General features: G+C 41.8%; 1 protein-coding gene across 6 annotated transcripts in view; it reads right to left on the bottom strand.

Moving 5' to 3' along the window:
- rpgrip1l (RPGRIP1 like) overlaps window positions 1–19,776 on the bottom strand; it is a 303,409-nt gene that overhangs the window by 273,384 nt on the left and 10,249 nt on the right. For 5 of the 6 annotated variants that reach the window (XR_005461803.1, XR_005461804.1, XM_038806727.1 and 2 more), the window contains exon 2: window positions 10,077–10,164. Coding sequence is in view for 4 of the 6 variants with exons in the window: in XM_038806727.1 (XP_038662655.1) it covers window positions 10,077–10,164 (88 nt within the window). In the remaining 2 variants the exon portion in view is untranslated. Of the gene's footprint in view, window positions 1–10,076; window positions 10,165–10,905; window positions 10,925–19,776 lie in introns of those variants that run through there. The other variant, XM_038806729.1, reaches the window with a different exon arrangement.

A 19,776-nucleotide genomic window follows, 5' to 3' on the forward strand; every position in this document is an offset into this window, starting at 1 on the left:
TTGAATTAACAGTGGAAGCAATGGTTCACTTTTTGTGTTTTAAACTGGTGTTGTAAGGTTTCCAAGCTAAGTCACTGCCTCTGTACACAGAACATTGTATTTGTAATGATTTAATTTTGACAAAAAACTAAATATCTCAAAAGTATCTTCAGTTTTCCTTTGACACAAAAATTAAAATCAGCAATGCAGCATTGTGCTAAGGTGGTGGCACAACATATGGTGTGGCTGTGTTGCTTTGTGGTAAGTCACCAGGTAACATAAGCGTCTTGTAATTTCCTATCTGTAGTGGTGCCGTTTCGGGATTGGTCTCAATGAGTTTTACTTTAGGGAATGAAAGGAGTTGGGAACAAAAACTGAAAAATATATCGAGGAACCAACCAGGGAACAGGCTATCAGGGCGGCACAGTGGCACAGTGGTTGGCACTGCCGTAGCACAGCACCGAGGACCTTGGTTCAATCCCGGCCCCAGATCACTGTCTGTGTGGAGTTTGCACATTCTTCCCATGTCTGCGTGGGTCTCACCCCCATAACCCAAAGAAGTGCAGTGTAGGTGGATTGGCCATACTAAATTGCCCCTTAATTGGAAAAAAATAAATTGGGTACTTAATATTTAAAAAAAGTATTTAGATGAGCACTTGAAATGCCATAGCATACAAGGCTATGGGCCAAATGCTGGAAAATGGATAGAGTAGATAGGTTTGTGATGGACGCGATGGGCCAAAGAACCTCTTTCCGTGCTGTAAAACCTGTATGACTCATTTGCACTCGGCAAGTTCCACAAACAGTGGTACGGTAATGACGCAGATACGGGTAGAATGTGCAAACTCAACACGGACAGTGACCCGGGGCTGGGATTGAACCCAGGTCCTTGGCGCCGTTAACCACTGGGCCACCATGCCACCCGAGTGACCATAACATCATCAAATTTTTCATTAGGATGGAAAGTTCAATAGTTTAATTCAAAACTAAGTTCCAAAATATAAACAAAGGAAAAAAGCAAAGGTATGAGCAGTAACGTTTCTAGAATTGATTGGGTAACTTCATTAAAAGACTTGACAGCGGATAGACAATGTCTAATATTTAAAGAACGAAAGCATGCATTACAACAGTTATTCATTTCTTTCCGGTGCAAAAATACTACAGAAAAAGCAGCCCCATCATGGCAAACAAAACAATTAAGGATAGTATTGGATTTAAAGAGGAACTATATAGAGCTGCTAGAAGAAATAGTAAGCCTGAGATTGGGGGCAGTTTAGAATGCAACAAAGGGCAGGATTCTCCGGCCACGCCCACCTGGCGACCGGAGAATCCCGGCTGAGGTCAATGGACTTCTCATTTGTCTACGTCTTGCCCGTGGCGATCTTGCGGCGGACAGGGTGGAAGAATCCAGCCCAAAGAGATTGACCAAGAGGGAAAAATTAGAGATTTTTGTTTTCAATTCATTCATGGGATGTGGGTGTCGCAGGCTATCCACATTTATTGCCCATCCCTAATTCCCCATAAGGGGACAGTTAAGAGTCAACCACACTGCTGTGAATCTGGAGTCACGTGTAGGCCAGACCAGGTAGGGATGGCAGATTTCATTCCCTAAAGGATATTAGTGAACCAGATGGGTTTTTAGGATAATTGACAATGTTTTCATGGCCATCATTTGACTTCCATTTCCAGATTTGTATTGAATTCAAATTTAGTGTGGCCAATGCCGTGGCAGGGTTGAACCTGTGTCCCCCAGAGCAATACTCTGGGAAAATGCTGGAGTCTATTATAAAGGATGTGATAACAGAACGCTTAGAAACTATCAATGGGATGAGACAAAGTAAACATGGATTTATGAAAGGGAAATCATGTTTAACAAACCTACTGGAGATTTTTGAGGACATAAGTAGCAGAATAGATAAGGGAGAACCAGTGGATGTGCTGTACTTGGATTTTGAGAAAGCTTTTGATAAAGCCTCACGTAAGAGATTAGTGTGCAAAATAATACACATGGAATTTGGGTAATATATTGATATGGATTGAGAATTGGGTTGCAGACGGAAACAGGGAATAGGGAAAATGGCTTTTCTGGAGTGGAAGGCGGTGACAAATGGGGTATCGCAGGGACCAGTGCTTAGGCCCCAGGTATTGATATACATCAAAGATTTGGATGAGGGAACCAAATCTAAGTTTACAGATGACACAAAACTAGATGGGAATGCAGGTGCTGAAGAGGACGTAAAGAGGCTTGAAGACAACTTAGACACTTTAAGTGGGCAAATACATGACAGATGAAGTCAATGTGGATAAATATGAAGTTCTCCACTTTGGTAGGAAAATCAGAATGGCAGAGTATTATTTAAATGGTGATAGATTGGGAAATTTTGATGTACGAAGAGACCTTGTACACCAATCACTGAAAGCAAGCATGCAGTTACAGCAAACTGTCACAAGTATGAAGTTACTGTGAAAAGCCCTGAGTCTGGCCTTCACTGCAAGATGATTTGAGTACAGGAGCAAGGATGTCTTATTGCAGCCACACAGGGAATTGGTGAGACCGCACCTGGCGTACCGTGTGCAATTCTGGTCTTCTGTTAAAGAAAGTCCTTGCCATAGAGGAAGTGCAGCAAAGATTCACCAAACTGATTCCTGGGGTGGCAGGATTGTCATACGAAGAGAGATTGGATCGACTAGGCCTGTATTCGCTGGGATCATGATGAGTGAGAAGGAATTGCATTGAAACGTAATAAATTCTGAGAGCTGCATAGACTGGATACTGGGATGCTGTTTCCCATGGCTGCAGGGTCTCAGACAAGGGGGTCACAGTCTCAGGATATGGGTAGGCTATTTAGGATTAAGACGAGGAGAAATGTCTTCACTCAAGAGGGTGGTGAATCTGCGGAATTCTCTACAACACATTGTGGAGGCCAAGTCACTTAATATATTTAAGGAGGAAATAGATAGACTTCTTGGCATCAAAAGCGTCAACAGGTATGGGAGAGCACAGGGGCATGGTGTGGAGACAGAGGGTCAACCATGATCATATTGAATAAAGGAGCAGGCTTCAGGGAGCCAAATGGCCTACACCTGCTCCTATTTTTGATGTATCTAATACAGACCACCGAGGGCAAACCTTTTCATGAAATTCTCCTCCTGATATTATGACGCTCCACTCCAGTAGAATCATGAATGCACATACAGACCACTCAAGTCCAAAGAGAAAATGCTGGAAAATCTCAGAAGGTCTGGCAGCATCTGGAGGGAGAGAAAAGAGCTAACGTTTCGAGTCCAGTGACTCTTTGTCCCAGCTTTGCCAGACCTGCTGAGATTTACCAGCATTTTTTCTTTTGTTTCAGATTCCAGCATCTGCAGTAATTTACTTTTATACAAACCACTCAATCTGGATTACGATATTTTGCATTATTGATCCTCATTTCATTTCCCTGTTTCATTTTTCCACTTTCTGATATACCTTTCCCATTCTACAAATATGTTTTTATTAATCACTATCTTCTAGCCTCCTTACTCTCTTTCTGCTCTGATAATATTTTAGTTGGGTCTTCTATTTCTGCCCCAATAACTTTATCAATCTTGACTATTATCTCCAGTGTTAAAGTATATTTTCCCCACCTGCAGCAATACACATTTAAATCATTCACCAGTGATCTATTAACTTCTCTTGTTCCATCCCCCCAAGAAGTGGGATGCTTACCTCCTGCTCCAATGCCACAGCAAGGTGTCAACCTTCCCTCTCCTAAATTGCCTAGTATGTGACACATGAAGCCATTTGAAAATTAAGGCTAGAAATTCAATGGGACTGTATTGGTTTTTCAGGTGCTAAACAGGTTCCTCGATCATTACTATGGCAGGTAGCAAAGGAGATTCATTAAATGCTGGAAGTATGCCAGCCACTATTTTGCAACAGGCACAAAAATAGGTGGGGGACGTCTAATGCCTGACTGAGGCTTCCTGCGCAAAACTGGATCCTCTGGGTGCAGTTGGAGCCGGCAAACTGACTTCAGAAAAAAACAGTCTCCATATGGTATGGAATAAATGGAGAGCTCGAGGTCATCACCAAAAGGGATAGATTTTTAAAAACGTAGCTGAGCATGGAACTAAGAGGCACAGCAATCCTATCCAGAATCTACATTAAAACCATAGTTTGCTATTTCTTGTCCTTCCCCATTGCCTTTCTTTCTAATTGCCTCCTCGCAGTAACATTTCCTTCCCATTTAAGTGCTTACTTGAGGTTTCTGCGAGAAATGTAGCGGCAAGCAACACAAAATTCCAACTTTTTGTTAGCATAAGCCAGGACACACTAGAGCTTTTCAAAGTTCACTAGTCTCACTTAAACAATGCCCCCCCCCTCCAGTTCCTGCTGCCTCTACCCCCACCCCCCAGTTCTTGCTGCCTCTAGGATAGAAACTCTCTGAGGTCCCATTTCAATTTTTTGATCCAGTAACTAACTCACTCTGCAAGACTTCAAATGTAATTTGTTCCAAAATGGACCATGACGGCTATCTCTGCCTTTACAGAAACCTTTCCACCCATTTTTGTGATGCCCATTCACCCAGTATACTCTTATGTACTGAATCTTACAGACGTAAATCAGGCTGTAAAATATAATGTGATGACGTTAATTGGCAATACATCATCCTACCTATCTGCAATAATATGCAAGGTAAGGCAAGTAGGTGCCAAAATTGGAAGCCCGTATGCCCGTTTAAAAAGCAACTGAGCTTGTTAAAAAGCCATATGACTACTATTCATCGTCCAGTCACTTTCCCGCTCGTCACATGGGAAAACTGTTGAGCGTTACACGAGGTATGAGACAGTTGTTACGATCAAAAGACATGTAACTTTTACTTTTAGTTTAGACAACATGGAGGAACAGAGTCACAGGACCGCTAATTAGCTTTAGTCGGCTTAGCTCAGTTGGCTGGATAGCTGGTTTGTGATGCGCAGCGAGGCCAACAGCGCGGATTCAATTTCCATACCGGGTGAGTTTATTCATGAAGGCCTCGCCTTCTCACCCTTGCCACTCAAGTGTGGTGATCCTCAGGTTACATTACCACCAGTCAGTTTTCCCCCTCAAAGGGGAAAGCAGCCTATGGTCATCTGGGACTTGGGTGACTACAATTAGGTTAACAGCAAGGAAAAACAGGTTCACCCCTTCCATTAATATCCCTTATTAATACTTTTTAATTCAGGAAAACACCTGGAAAACAAATTGTATCATCAGCAACCATCAATGATTGATCTTCTACTGTAACTCTCAATATTTTAATTTGTTCACATATTTTGTTAGAGGAGTAAGGGAAAACTTCTCCCTTTGAAACAAAACACCCAGAACCTCCAATAGCTTGACTTCCTTCACTGGTACTCAAATAATTCTCTCAACTATCTTGAGACCTATCCTCCTTTCTTACTGATTTTGAAGGAGCATGTTTCACCTGTACCCCAACGGCAGTTTTAAAAGCAATTTCATTTTCTTGTTTTTCCTTTCCTTCTACGGCAACTGGACTTCCATTTAATTTCCAACAATCTGTCTCAATATGTCCCACTTTGTTACAATGGAAACACTTAGGTCTCTGACTGTCACTTCACCCTCGGCACCTTCCTTTTTGATCTAAGGTGACATTTCCTGACCATTCCCAACTATTCAAACTCTTGCTTGACTATTTGTTTTCTTTACCCCTTTCCATTTCCTATCCTTCTCTGGTTTCACAAGATGATGGAAAGAAAATAATTGGTTCCATGGATCAGTTCTTAATCATCAGCTAGCTCTGCTGCCCTCCTAGCACTTTTAACGTCTTGTTCCTCAACATGCACCCTAATAATCAAAGGACGTGAATGTTTACATTTATTTATTTAAAAAATAAATTTAGAGTACCCAATTATTTTTTTTCCAATTAAGGGGCAATTTAGACATGGGGAGAATGTGCAAACTCCACATGGACAGTGACCCAGGGCCGGGATTCGAACCCGGGTCCTCAGCCCCGCAGTCCCGGTGCTAACAACTGCCCCACATGCCACTCCGTGAATGTTTAAATTTGTCTGAATGAATCACCTCACTAAGGGCTTCATATGTTCTCTCTATCTTTAATGCCGCTATCCAATGATCAAAATTATTTTGCTTCACCCTCTCGAATTCAATAGAAGTTTGTCCACGCTATTTTCTTGCATTCTGAAATTTTTGCCAATATGCTTCAGGAACCAACTCATATGCACTAAGGATAGCTTTCTTTACGTCATCACAATCGACAAATACCTCTTCCGACAAAGATGTACACACCTCACTAACTCTACCTCTCAGTCTACTTTGTAAAAATAACGTCCAAATTATTTTTGGCTATTTGATCTTTTTAGCTACCTTGTCAAAAGAAACAAAGAATGCTTCCACAATCTTTCCCTCAAGTTTTGGAAGAGCTTACATAAATGTAAACATTAGGTTGTTGTAGAGTACTATGTTCTTCCTTAACCCGCTCTCATTACTCTTTTTTTAGCCGCAAGCATTTTAAGTTTAAATTATCTCTCTCCTTTTCTCTTTTTTCCCCTTGCTAATTTTTCCATTTGCTCTTCAAGATTTCTCATTTCCGTTTCTCCTTCTTTTTCCTTTTCCTGCATTTTTAATTGTTTCATCAGGAATTGAAGTTTTGCCTTTTCAATTGCCTCACCTTTCGGAGAACATGGTCTATCAGAAAACCCTTGAGCTTCTTTTAAAATAAATTTAGAATATCCAATTCATTTTTTCCAATTAAGGGGCAATTTAGTGTGGCCAATCCACCTAACCTGCACGTCTTTTGGGTTGTGGGGGTGAAACCGACAAACACGGGGAAAATGTGCAAACTCCACACGGACAGTGACCCAGAGCCGGGAGCGAACCTGGGACCTCGGCGCCATGAGGCAGCAGTGCGAACCACTTGCGCCACCGTACGGCCCCCACCCTTGAACTTTTAAATGTTTTGCTGTACTTTCAACAGTGTCAGTTTTCCTTACCCCTGCAGGTCATTCTACTTCCGATTTATCTGCCAATTCAGTTAACTGACTCTTGGTTACTTTCTGTAAACCAGTCAGAATTAAATCCTCCATTTTTAGGAAAATATTAGCAATTTCCAGTGCCATTTTCGATTTTAAAAAAAATACAGAGCACCCAATTATTTTTTTTCTAATTAAGGGGCAATTTTAGCATGGACAATCCACCTAACATAAGAACATAAGAACTAGGAGCAGGAGTAGGCCATCTGGCCCCTCGAGCATGGTCCACCATTCAATGAGATCATGGCTGATCTTTTGTGGACTCAGCTCCACTTTCCGGCCCGAACACCATAACCCTTAATCCCTTTATTCTTCAAAACACTATCTATCTTTACCTTAAAAACATTTAATGAAGGAGCCTGAACTGCTTCACTGGGCAAGGAATTCCATAGATTCACAACCCTTTGGGTGAAGAAGTTCCTCCAAAACTCAGTCCGAAATCTACTTCCCCTTATTTTGAGGCTATGCCCCCTAGTTCTGCTTTCACCTGCCAGTGGAAACAACCTGCCCGCACCTATCCTATGTATTCCCTTCATAATTTTATATGTTTCTATAAGATCCCCCCACATCCATCTAAATTCCAACGAGTACAGTCCCAGTCTACTCAACCTCTCCTTGTAATCCAACCCCTTCAGCTCTGGGATTAACCTAGTGAACCTCCTCTGCACACCCTCTAGTGCCAGTACGTCCTTTCTCAAGTAAGGAGACCAAAACTGAACACAATACTCCAGGTGTGGCCTCACTAACACCTTATACAATTGCAGCATACCCTCCCTAGTCTTAAAGTCCATCCCTCTAGCTATGAAGGACAACATTCCATTTGCCTTCTTAATCACCTGTTGCACCTGTAAACCAACTTTCTGTGACTCATGCACTAGCACACCCAGGTCTCTCTGCACAGCAGCATGCTTTAATATTTTATCATTTAAATAATAATCCCGTTTGCTGTTATTCCTACCAAAATGGATAACCTCACATTTGTCAACATTGTATTCCATCTGCCAGAACCTAGCCCATTCACTTAACCTATCCAAATTCCTTTGCAGACTTCCAGTATTCTCTGCACTTTTCGCTTTACCACTCATCTTAGTGTCATCTGCAAACTTGGATACATTGCCCTTGGTCCCCAACTCCAACTAACCTGTACATCTCTGGGTTGTGGGGGTGAAATCCATGCAGACAGTAACTCCAATTGCTTTGTCCAGGACCGCAGTGCCCCACTTACTCATTTTTAAGAATTCATAGATCCCATCATTTAACCACAAATCCCAGAACAAGTTTTACTATTCAGTATCCAGTAACTTGCTTTCCATGTTTCAAAATAACCCAGTGATTTCTTACTAATCAGTATCCAGCATCCAATGACCCTTTTTCCACATTTTGAAATCCTGGAAGAGCCCCAAATTTTGTTCCAAGGATGGCTGTTTGACTGTTAGTAGACTTTATTGTTCGGTTTCTTTATGCTGACCTAACAATTAAGCAGAGAATGAGAAGAGGACCTTTAAACTGGTGGCTGTAACCAACTTCTAGTTCACAGACTAACCTCGCTACCACCAGACATCTTGCCCCAAGCACTTGATTGGGTGCAGAGCCCCCAACTTCACAATACTAATTGGCCGCCTGACAATGTGCTGTCATGGAAGGGGTGGGAGTGAGTGGACTGCACACTTCCAGTCTGCCTCCCTTCCCACCAGAAATAGTCAAATCCATCCCAATGGATCCCATTTAAAAAACACCCATTCACAAATCTTTTGAAAAGAACTGCTGCAAAAACAACCCTACATAGGGTCAATCAAACAGAACGTTAAAATGTCAATAACAGAGCCCTCAAACACTTTACATTTCTTAGTTGTGAGCAAATAAATATTGGAATTGTGACAAAAGGAATCACAGAAAAAATAACATATTGTAACCACATAAAGATGTCAATCCTGAAAAGTCAACAATTCTCTTCAGCTGTCCAAACAAAATCACACTCAGATAATCCTTTTATGAGTATGGGCCCTCAGCCAAGTATGCTTAATGAGGTTTTGGCTCATTAGATTTAAGAGACTTGCTCAAGTGTTGATGCACTGAAGATCAATGATGATCCACATATTGTACTTCTGGCACATCACAAGTGTTGCCCACAATACCATCCTTCTGTTTGTAATTTTAAAATGTAGTTGGTCTGACTTCCCACCCACATCAAAATCTTACAAGACTCAAATTCTCCGGGCAGCATGGTGGCGCAGCGGCCACCGGTAAGCATTGCTGCCTCACGGCGCCGAGGTCCCAAGTTCGATTCCAGCTCTGGGTCACTATCCGTGTGAAGTTTGCACATTCTCATTTCGCCCCCACAACCCAAAGATGTGCAGGGTAGGTGGATTGGCCACGCTAAATTGCTGCTTAACTGGAAAAAATGAATTGTGTACTCTAAAATTTTAAAAAAAGATTCAAATTCTCCTTCCTCTCTTTACACAACTGCATTTAAATGATGAACCTCCTCAAAAGCTTAACTTCTGTTACGGTCAAACTCCATATTCTTTTGGATTTTCACATTTATTTTTCTCTCAAAGCTTGAAATTAATTCAGTAACTTTATCTGTTTTTGATTATGACATCAGCATTGACAGGCAAACTACACAAATTAATTGACGTAAACCCAATATTCTGACTCCATTATTGTCCAAGGCAGATTACTGTGAATCAGGATTCAAGAATATCAGGATCCCATATGGAATCAGTTTAAGTAAAATTTCTTCTTAAAACTTTTTATACAAAATCTCCCGAACAGAAAAGGGAAGAAAGGAAATGTAAGTTTTAAAATAGCGATCAAAATGACTTCTGTTTATGGTAACAGGATGTTATGGAGACATGGAATCATGAAACAAGACTAAAACTCTACTTGCACAAGGCCTGTGAAGGGTACAATCAGTACCAGCTGATGTTCAATAGTGGCTTTAATCAGTAAGCCCTGACCATTTGGATCACTGATACCATAAAAGGAAGAGATTATGAAGTAAAACTAATGGATACACTGATCAAAGTATGTTGTGGTAATGACTAGCAGGTGCCTCCAACCTTGCAATCCACCGATTCCAGCCAGGTTCATGCCTACATCCTTCACAGGGAGGTCTCCTGCTGTCTCATCAGCTAGGCCCGACATGGTCTGTGAAAGAAAGAGGACAAATTACATTTGAGTGTTTTTTAATCCACACCTTGTACCTGAACATTTTAGGATTTTATCACTAAACAGATGGGGTCATCTTACTTTTATGGCTTCTCCTCAGAGAGAATCCATGTTTTGAAGCCGAGGTTATTAAAGTAATCAAAACATATTGTGAATGTTTCAGAGTGGTGATAAAAAAAATCTTAGTTTAATCCTTACGCTGTCTGAAACCTTTCATCTGAGACTCAGATAAATTATGATACAAAGCTTACAATCACTTTGTTCTGCTTTATGAAATAACTAACTCCAGCTTTAAAGACTTTACCACCTGTTCCACATCTGGGCATTTACACTCAAGTAAATTTGTTAAATATTTGCCAACCCAGGTGTTTCTTCCTTTACAAGATGTTTTACCTCATGCTATATCCCCTGCAAAGTCAAAAATATGCACTCACTGTTGAAATTTATACAATAATTGGCAATTGTAATTAAAGGTTGCAATAACACACAAATATTGTCTCCATGAAAAACAAGGTTCAAATATTAATCACATAGCTCTCAGCAATAACACACTGTAATGACTGAAGCAGCTAATTTATCACCTAATTTAGTTAAGTAGAGCTGGTGGGTGACATAACATTATTAGTGGCAATGGATTTTTGTGGTAACAGAAACATTTTGGATTCTTGATTCTTTCCAGAGCAACTCTGTCAGTAAAATAATTCCAGTAAGAAGTCTTACAACACCAGGTTAAAGTCCAACAGGTTTGTTTCAAACACGAGCTTTCGGAGCACGGCTCCTTCTTCAGTAAAATAATTAACATGGACTGGAGCTGCACAGTAACAGTAACAGAAACAATGGCAAAAATTGTCAGCCTTTTCAAAAACTTGATCAACTTTCAATCTAGAAAGGTTTCCTGAATATAACACATTAACAGGCGATCGCCATCTCCTGCAAGAGAGGATCTAATTGTCGCCCCTTGACATCACTGATCCCCCGCAATCAACAGCCTTGGGGTTACCATTGATAAGAACCTGAACTGGACTAGTCACATTAATACTGGGGCTACCAGGGCAGGTCAAAGGCTAAGAACCCTACCGTGAGTAACTCACCTCCTGACACACCCCCCCCCCCCCGCCCCCCCCCGCCCCGCCCCCCCCGCCCCATAGCCTGTCGACCATCTACAAGGCATGAGTCAGCAGTGTAATGCAATACTCCCCACTTGCCTGGGTGAGTTCAGCTCCAACAACACTCAAGATTCTCGACACCATCCAGGACAAAGGAGCCAACTTGGCTGCTCCTCCTTCCACGTACATTCAAACCCTGCACCACTAACAAACAGTGGCAGCCATGTGTACCATCTACACGATGCACTGCAGGAACTCACCAAGGTTGCTTAGACAGCACCTTCTAAACCCACAGCCATGCCATCTGGAAGGACAAGAGCAGCAGATATCTGGGAACCCCACCACCTAGAGGTTCCCCTCCAAGTCACTCACCACCCTGACTTGGAAACATATCAACATGGATTTAATATAGAACATAGAAAATACAGCACAGAACAGGCCCTTCGGCCCATGATGTTGTGCCGAACTTTTGTCCTAGATTAAAAACAAATCAATCTACACCACTTGAAACCGTTTTACTCTCAGCCAATATGTTAATGTATATTGAATACACAGGCATGAGTGTCAATTTTGTGGGCTCTATTCATGATAACCAAATGAATAAAAGTTCATTCTATTACATACCATTCAATCTACTGGATAAACATTCAATCTAATTGCAGTTAAAAGGAAATGCTGGCTATATTAAATGCAGATCTTTGGATCCAGTCATATTGGATTCAAAACGTTAACTTTGTTTCTCCCCAGATGCCGCCAGACCTGCTGAATATTTCAGGCATTTTCTGTTTTTATTTCAGATCCCTAGAATCTGCAGTATTTTACCTTTATATTAAATGCTGTTTTATTTCAGGACACCAACAAAATATTTGGAATAAAATTCTGTAACTAAATTCATATGAGATGAGTTAGTGTGAGGCCAGAAGGGAGAACAGCCAACTTCGACTCTGTGCTTTAGTGTTGCTATGTACATGCAATTCAGCAAACGTGTTTAAGATTCATATCATGTTGAAGGAGTTCAAGAGAAGCATCTTTTTTGTATTTAAAACAATGAATGATCTGTTGTCCTTGTATTTCCAGGTGTTGGAGGCCATGGGTTTGTAGGTATTGTGGTGAGTTCCTGAAGTGCGTCTTGTAGATGGTACACAATTCTGCCACAATGTGAATTTTAAGGTGGTAGATGGGTGCCAATCAAGTGAGCTGCTTTGCCCCAAATAATGTTGAGCTTCTCGAGTGTCGGAGCTGCACTCTTCCAGATAAGTGGAAAGTATTCCATTACAATCCTGGCTTGTGGTTTGTGGGTGGTGGACAGGCTTTGGAGAATTAAGAGATGAGTCACTCACAACAGAATTCCCAACTACTGACTTGTTCTTGTAGACATTCTTTTTATATAGCTTGTCCAGTTCATTTTCTGGTCAATGGCTAGAAAGGCGATAGTGGCAGTTTCAGCAACAGTAATGCCATTGAATGTCAAGGGAAGATGGTTAGCTTTTCTCCGTCAGATGGTCAGTGCGTGTCTTTTGTGTGGTGTGAATGTTACTTGCCACTTATCAGTTCAAGCCTGAATGTTGTCTAGGTCTTGCTGCACTTTGACATGGATTGCTTCAGTAATTGATCAATTGGGAATGGTGCTGAACATTGTGCACTCATCAGTGAACCTCCTCACTTCTGATGGAAGGAAGGTCACTGATGAAGCAGCTGAAGATAGTTGAGCCTATGACACTACTCTGAAGAACTCCTGTAGCAATGTCCTGGGCTTGAGATGATTGGCCTCCGACTATCACAATGATCTTTCTTTGTGCTAGGTATGACTCCAATTCGTATTTTCTTCTGAATCACAATGATTTCAGTTTTGCTGCCACATTCGGTCAAATGCTGCCTTGAAGTCATAGCTTTCCCCTTAGCTCTTCAATTCAGCTCTTTTATCCATGTTTGGCCAAAAGTTGTAATGAGATCAGGAACCCTGGTGGAACCCAAACTGGAGCATCAGTGAGCAGGTTATTGCTGAGTAAATGCCACATGACAGCACTGTCAACGGCACCTTCCAATACTTTGCTGGTGATCAAGAGTAGACGGTTGGGCCTGTAATTGGCCAGGACATATGGACAGGACATACCTAGTCAATTTGAACAATGCTGGATAGATGCCAGTGTTGTAGCTGTTTTTGAACAGCTTGGCTCGGGGTGTGGCTACTTCTGGAGCACGTCCTCAGTACAATTTCAGGAATGTTGTCAGGGCCCATAGCCTTTGCAATATCCTATGCCTTCAGCCATTTTTTGACATCAGTGGAGTGAATTCAATTGGCTGAAGACCGCCACCTGAGATACTGGGGACCCTGGGAGAAGGCTGAAGATGATTGCAAATGTTTTAGCCTTGACATTTGCACTGATATGCTGGGCTCCTCATCATTGAAGATAGGAAGAGTTGTCCACCACCAAGTGGAAGGAACAGGATTGCAGATCTTACTTCTGATCCACTGGGTGAGAGATCGCTTAGATCTGTCTATCGCATGCTGCTTAAGCTGTTTGGTATGCAAATAGTCCTCTGTTGTAGCTTGACCAGGTTGACAACTCATTTTTGGTACGACTGGTGCTGCTCTTGGTATATCCTCCTGCACTCTTCAATGAACCAGAATTGATTCACTGGCTTGATGGTAATGGCAGAGTGGGAGATATTCCGGGTCATGAGGTTACAGATTGTGGTTGGATACAATATTGCTGTTGCTGATGATGTCACACGCCTAATGGATGTAAATAAATAAATTGGTGGCTGGGTTGGGAGCGCCAAAGACACGGATTTAAGGTAATTTGCAAATGAATCTGAGGAAACATTAGAATTTATTTTATGGGGTGTTGTTATGGTCTAGAGGGTACTGCTTGAAAGGGTGATGGAAGGAAATTCAGTAGCAATTTTCACAAGCAAATTGTACATATGCTTGAAAAATGACAAATTCACTGGTCTCTGGGAGAGAGAAGAGTGGGGTTAAACAAATAGTTATTTATTCCTAAAAAAAGTTTCTAGAAATGTGAGATACTTAATTATAGTCAAAACAGATACACCTTGGAGGTTAGTCAAGTGTGCCTGAAGATCTAGTTTGAGACTGAGCACAAAGAGGCCAAATGAAACAATAAGTTTGCATTTATATGGGGATCTAATGTAGAGAAATGTTTCATGATGTGCCAAGGAGATCAAAGGAATAAATATTTAAATTTTTGCACGTGTTTAGAGAGAAGTGGAGATGGCAAAGAATGGGTTTTGTGAAGGCTTTTAAAAATAGAGATAGAAAGTTCAACAGCTTTGGTGTGGAAGATCAGAGTATGGCCGAGATGGTTGAAGTCCACGTCATCAATAGTGGAGTAGGGAAGGGTACAATAGACCACAGTTACACAATGAAAGCTCACAGGATCGGCAGTATAGGTGTTTTGATGAATGAGTAGACATGGAAATAAACCTGGGGAGGTTGAATCCACACAAGAGGTCAAATTTGACAATCAATAATCTAAACTAAATCAGTATGATTCACACAGAAAAACCGGTGTTCATGTAGGCCCTGGAAGAAGCTCTGACGTTTACCCCCCAAAATTTGAATGTACAATTCTAGGATTCATTATGTTTTCCTATTGAAAAGTGAATAACGTTTCATCTCCAAACCAACTGCAAATGGCAAACTTTACAGAATCATAATTTGCCTGGAATTATCAGATTGCACGGATTTGAAAATAGTGCATTGAATCAGGACAACCTGATGTAATCATTTTCAACTAAGTCACTGTTTACAGACTCAGATTTATTTAACTACTGATAAACTTTTGTGCAAGTACACACAAATTGCTTCTAAGATCATGGACCACATTTCAGTTCAAAAGATAGATTAGAATCAACGATAGATTAAAATCAATGATTTGGGAGTGGATTCTTTTGACACTAGAGAGGAAATATGCTCTGTGATTTAGCACTCAACAATATTCACTGATAGGATTGAAGCAAGGAAAACCTATGGTCCTTTTGAGTGGCAAGCCAAGTTTTATCAGACAATTGTGGAGCACAATACAATTTTCCACAGAAAGCGTTTTGGGTTACTTCTCTGCTTGCAAGACTGACTTATATACAGGTTAAAAGCAGTAAAACTATGCTGCTAAATCTGGCGGCCAGACTCTTGTACATTTGATCTGCACATTCAAAAACAGTCACATAAAACTTCCTGTACAGCATGACAATATTATTCCCCTTGAGTAAATTATCTCAGCTAGTAAAATTATAAGCTACTAACAACTATGTGGGATTTATCCAGTAGGTTTCTGGCAATGGTATCAAAGTGTCTATTGATAATGATCATTTGAATTGCAAAATAAATTGTAAAAATAGTTAGGCTGAACATTTTCTGTAAAGCACAAACAAATTTACATGCATGCAGATGTTCAACAGTCTGTTAAAATATAAATAATTACTAGTCACCAACATCCTGATCTAGTTTGAGAGCTGACGATAAAATACTTGTGTACCTTTAATTCAAAGGTACAAGTCAAAAGAAAGCTAAAACATTAATCACATCAGGTTAAGCCAAATTCTAGTTCCACATAAACATGAATAAGCTACTTTACAGTTGCTTTCAAATCACTCACATTTGCCAAAATGATGAAAATGACTGCATAAACTTTATTATAAGCTTTCTTGTGTTTCATATCTTTACGAAATTATCGTCCATAGAATCATAGAATTTACAGTGCAGAAGGAGGCCATTCATCCCATTGAGTCTGCACCAGCCCTTGGAAAGAGCACCTGACTTAAACCCACATCTCCACCCTATCCCAGTAACCCACCTAACCTTTTTTGACACTAAGGGGTAATTCAGCATGGCCAATCCACCTAACCTGCACATCTTTGGACTGTGGGAATTACAGGCAGCATCTCATACTGACAATTAAGAACTTCTAAAATAATAAAAATGCACTTTTTGTATGAGAATCATGTGGTAGTGCGGCTCCTTTAAGGGGCAAGCCCTCGCGATCCACATGACCAGCTCAGAACCTACGGCACTGGAGCACACAAAGCCTGACCAATGGGGGAAAAGCGCGGTGCCCTGGTATCTGGTAGCAATGGCACTGCATTCACTGGAGAAGTGTTTCAGCACGTTGTCTGAACAAATGGCATCCACCATACTAGAACAGCCCCACTCCGCCTCAAATACGATAGCAGAGAGAGCTGTCCAGATGTTCAAAACAGTCATGGAGAAGCACTCAGTAGACCACTTCGCCTTTTGTTGGCCAACTTTCTTCTATCTTATAACACGACCCCCATGCCACCACGGGCATCATGCCAGCTTAATTATCCATGGGCCATCACCTCCGTACCTGATTGGACTTTGTTTTCCTGAATTTGGTGGGGAAGGTGGAGGCATGGCAGTTCTCACAGAAGAAACAGCACATTTTGTACAAAAGAGACAGGTCACTTCAAATGGACAACCTGATCCTCATCAGGACCTTTGCCTCAGGCCCACTTTGGCTGCCGAGCAGAATTGTATCTAAGTCAGGCCCAGACTTGTGGATTTGAACAATAGGACAATGCGGAGGCACCTTGACCACGGCAGAAGCTGGGGAATCACAACCCCCATTTCCGAACAGTTGGAGCCAACAGGCAGCACTAGTGCTCCCGTGGTGAAGCCAGAACAGAAGGACCCCAGGAGTTCTGAGGAGGCCCCGTCGATGACCCAGGAGGGAGCTAGTGAAGGGACGCCTCTGCCGTAGTGGTCAAATCACAGAGACAATCTTCGACAGATGGCAATGTTACTAATCTCAGAGGTGGAAGCATTAGTTCGGGGACTGGGGCAGTTTACGCGGCCCAGAATATCCCCAGGAAGATTGATATTATGATGAACTGTTATGAACTCTCTCCTCTTGTATTGCTCAACCTTTTTATCAGTAACTAGTCCTAACCTGTTCTGTAAATATATTGCTCAGGGATTTAAAGGGAGGGGGGGGAGGGATGTGGTCGTGTTTTTTCCCCATTGGCAGGGTTTTCAACCCTTTGGTGGTTGCCATTTCTGTTACCAGATGGGCTAAATAATACATTCTTGCCATATTACCGGAAGTTTTAAGCTTTGTTACTGAGCCTCATAATTTGTATGGGAAAGTAAAGGTGAAGTTGCCATTGTCACTTTAAGGGGCATGCCCTCTTGGTCTATGTGACCGGCTTGGGGCCTGTCGCGTGGGAGCATGCAAACCTCGCCCAATTGGGAGAAAGCACGGGATCCATGGAGCTGGGGCTCGGGCAGAGTGGACCTGGGAGCCAGGGAGTGAAGACCTCTTTAGTCACTGTGCCTGTGTATAGTTTACCTTTACTTGTTACCAAGAAACCCTTGTTCAGTTGTACTGTAAATCTGCCTAGTATTGCCTCATGCCACCACAAATAGCAACTAAATTCTTTATGCAACTGTAATTAAAGATTCATGTTTTTTAAACCCAATCTAGGGAGTCATTTCCTTGCACAGATTAACATTACATTGTACAGTCCTTTCATACTTTCTATTCATGAAGGCCCCACCTTCTCAACCTTGTCCCTCGCCTGAGGTCTGGTGATCCTCAGGTTAAATCACCACCAATCAGCACTCCCCCTCAAAGGGGAAAGCAGCCTATGGTCATCTGTGACAATGGCAACTTCACCTTTACTTTCTCATACAAATCATGAGGCTCAGTAACAAAGCTTAAAACCTCCCGTAATATGGCAAGAACGCATCATTTAGCCCATCTGGTAACAGAAATGGCAACCACCAAAGGGTTGAAAATACTTATTTTCAGTCGCAAGGTAAAAGTCGATGTTAATCTACAAAACTATAGGTAATGGAGTCAACTTAAATAGTGCATGGACAAAGAGCCACCATCACCAGAAAGGTGGCAAAAAGAGGCAAACAGAGGCAAAAAACAAAAGTGAAGTTAAAACAGTGATGCGTATATGCTATGAATTTATATACTCAATTAATGCATTAGGACTGGAGGGATCCGTGTATTAAAGAAATCTGGTCATTATTAATGTACAAATCAGATAGCAGACTCAGGAGATTAAGAGATATGCCAGAAATTGTGACTCCAGGACTTGCTGGTCAATTTTCACTCTGCTTCGCAGAAATGGCATCTCTCTCTTAGTCACCCTTATTTACTATTTGCACATTAATGCCCCAACAAATTCCCCACAGAAAGTTGAGATTGATAATTCAGAGTGTAAGTATGTCTTTACCAACAAGATAATTGTTATTGCAAGCCAATCACTCTTTCTGGCACTTAATGGTAATAATTCATTGCGCTAATTCTCACTCTTGCGTGTAGTGAATTTCTTTAACATATTTTAAAACAATCAAATTTTAATTCTTTCATATTTTTCTTGCTTTTCCCTTGTCTATTCCTTCTCTTAATCTAGTCTTCCTTTTGCCTTAATTTCTCTTCTGGGGATTTTGATGTAGTCAGCTGGAAATTGACAGCACTTAACTCTCTTTGAAGTGGTTGACCTTTACAGGTTAGAGCACTTCACAGTTACTCAACTGTAAAGGAGGATCAATGAAGCAAGGTCGATAGCTGTGTGTGTGTGGAAGCTGTCAATCACAGCCTAGTAAGGGAAATGAATGGGTTGCAGCGCAAGGATCAATGGAGTCTAAAGACAGTTGCCTGGTCTCTCTTTCCAGGAATTGGCACGTGGTGCTTCTTGTGTCTGAGCCAGCACATGTATTGCCCGGTGAGTGTTACAACAACAATTCTTTTCACTGAGTCTGCCTGGACTGTTCTCTAGCTTCCAGACAGGAGCCTGTTTTCTGGGGAGCTGCCTGACACGGGTCTCTTTTCTGGGTGGCTTCCTCACAGGAGTCTTTTAACTGGCGGGCTTCCTGACAGGGGTCTCTTTTCTGGGAAGTCTGTTGTGGGTTCCTTTATTTAGGGGGTCTCTGAGGGGGTGTGGGTCAGGTCATCCCTGCACTTGGGGGACGGGGGGGCACCCAGAAAATCAGAGGGTGGGGGGCTAATTTTGATGCGTGGGGGATGGGTGGCCAGTAGAGGGACCTCATTATCGGGCCGCCCGCTCAAAGTGACGACACAATAGCAGGATTCCCTTGGGAGTCCCTCGCAATCCTCGCTATACATAAAAGTGAGGTGATCAAGGTAAAATGATGCACACTATTCAGGAATTTATTTGCGAACCCTTGGGGGCCAGATTTTCGCACTATGATCAGGTCTGAATGGAGGCAGGAGACCAAAAGAAAATGGTGCTAATGCCATGTATGATGACTTCCCGTCTCTATTCGTGCTGTCAAAAAGTTCATGAGGTGTGGGCCTAAAAATTCACTCATACACTTGTTGAGATCAATTGAGGTAATTTTAAAAGTCCAACTTTTACCTGCTGATTTTTAGTGGAGGTGGCTGGCATTCGGACTAGCTGAAGGCAGGCTTTAATTAAGTCAGGTGAGAGTCTGTGAACAAGAAAAGTTTTTGGAGGCAAAAGCCAAAGG

Source organism: Scyliorhinus canicula, chromosome 9, assembly GCF_902713615.1.
Source record: "Scyliorhinus canicula chromosome 9, sScyCan1.1, whole genome shotgun sequence".
NCBI classification, from domain to species: Eukaryota; Metazoa; Chordata; class Chondrichthyes; order Carcharhiniformes; family Scyliorhinidae; genus Scyliorhinus; species Scyliorhinus canicula.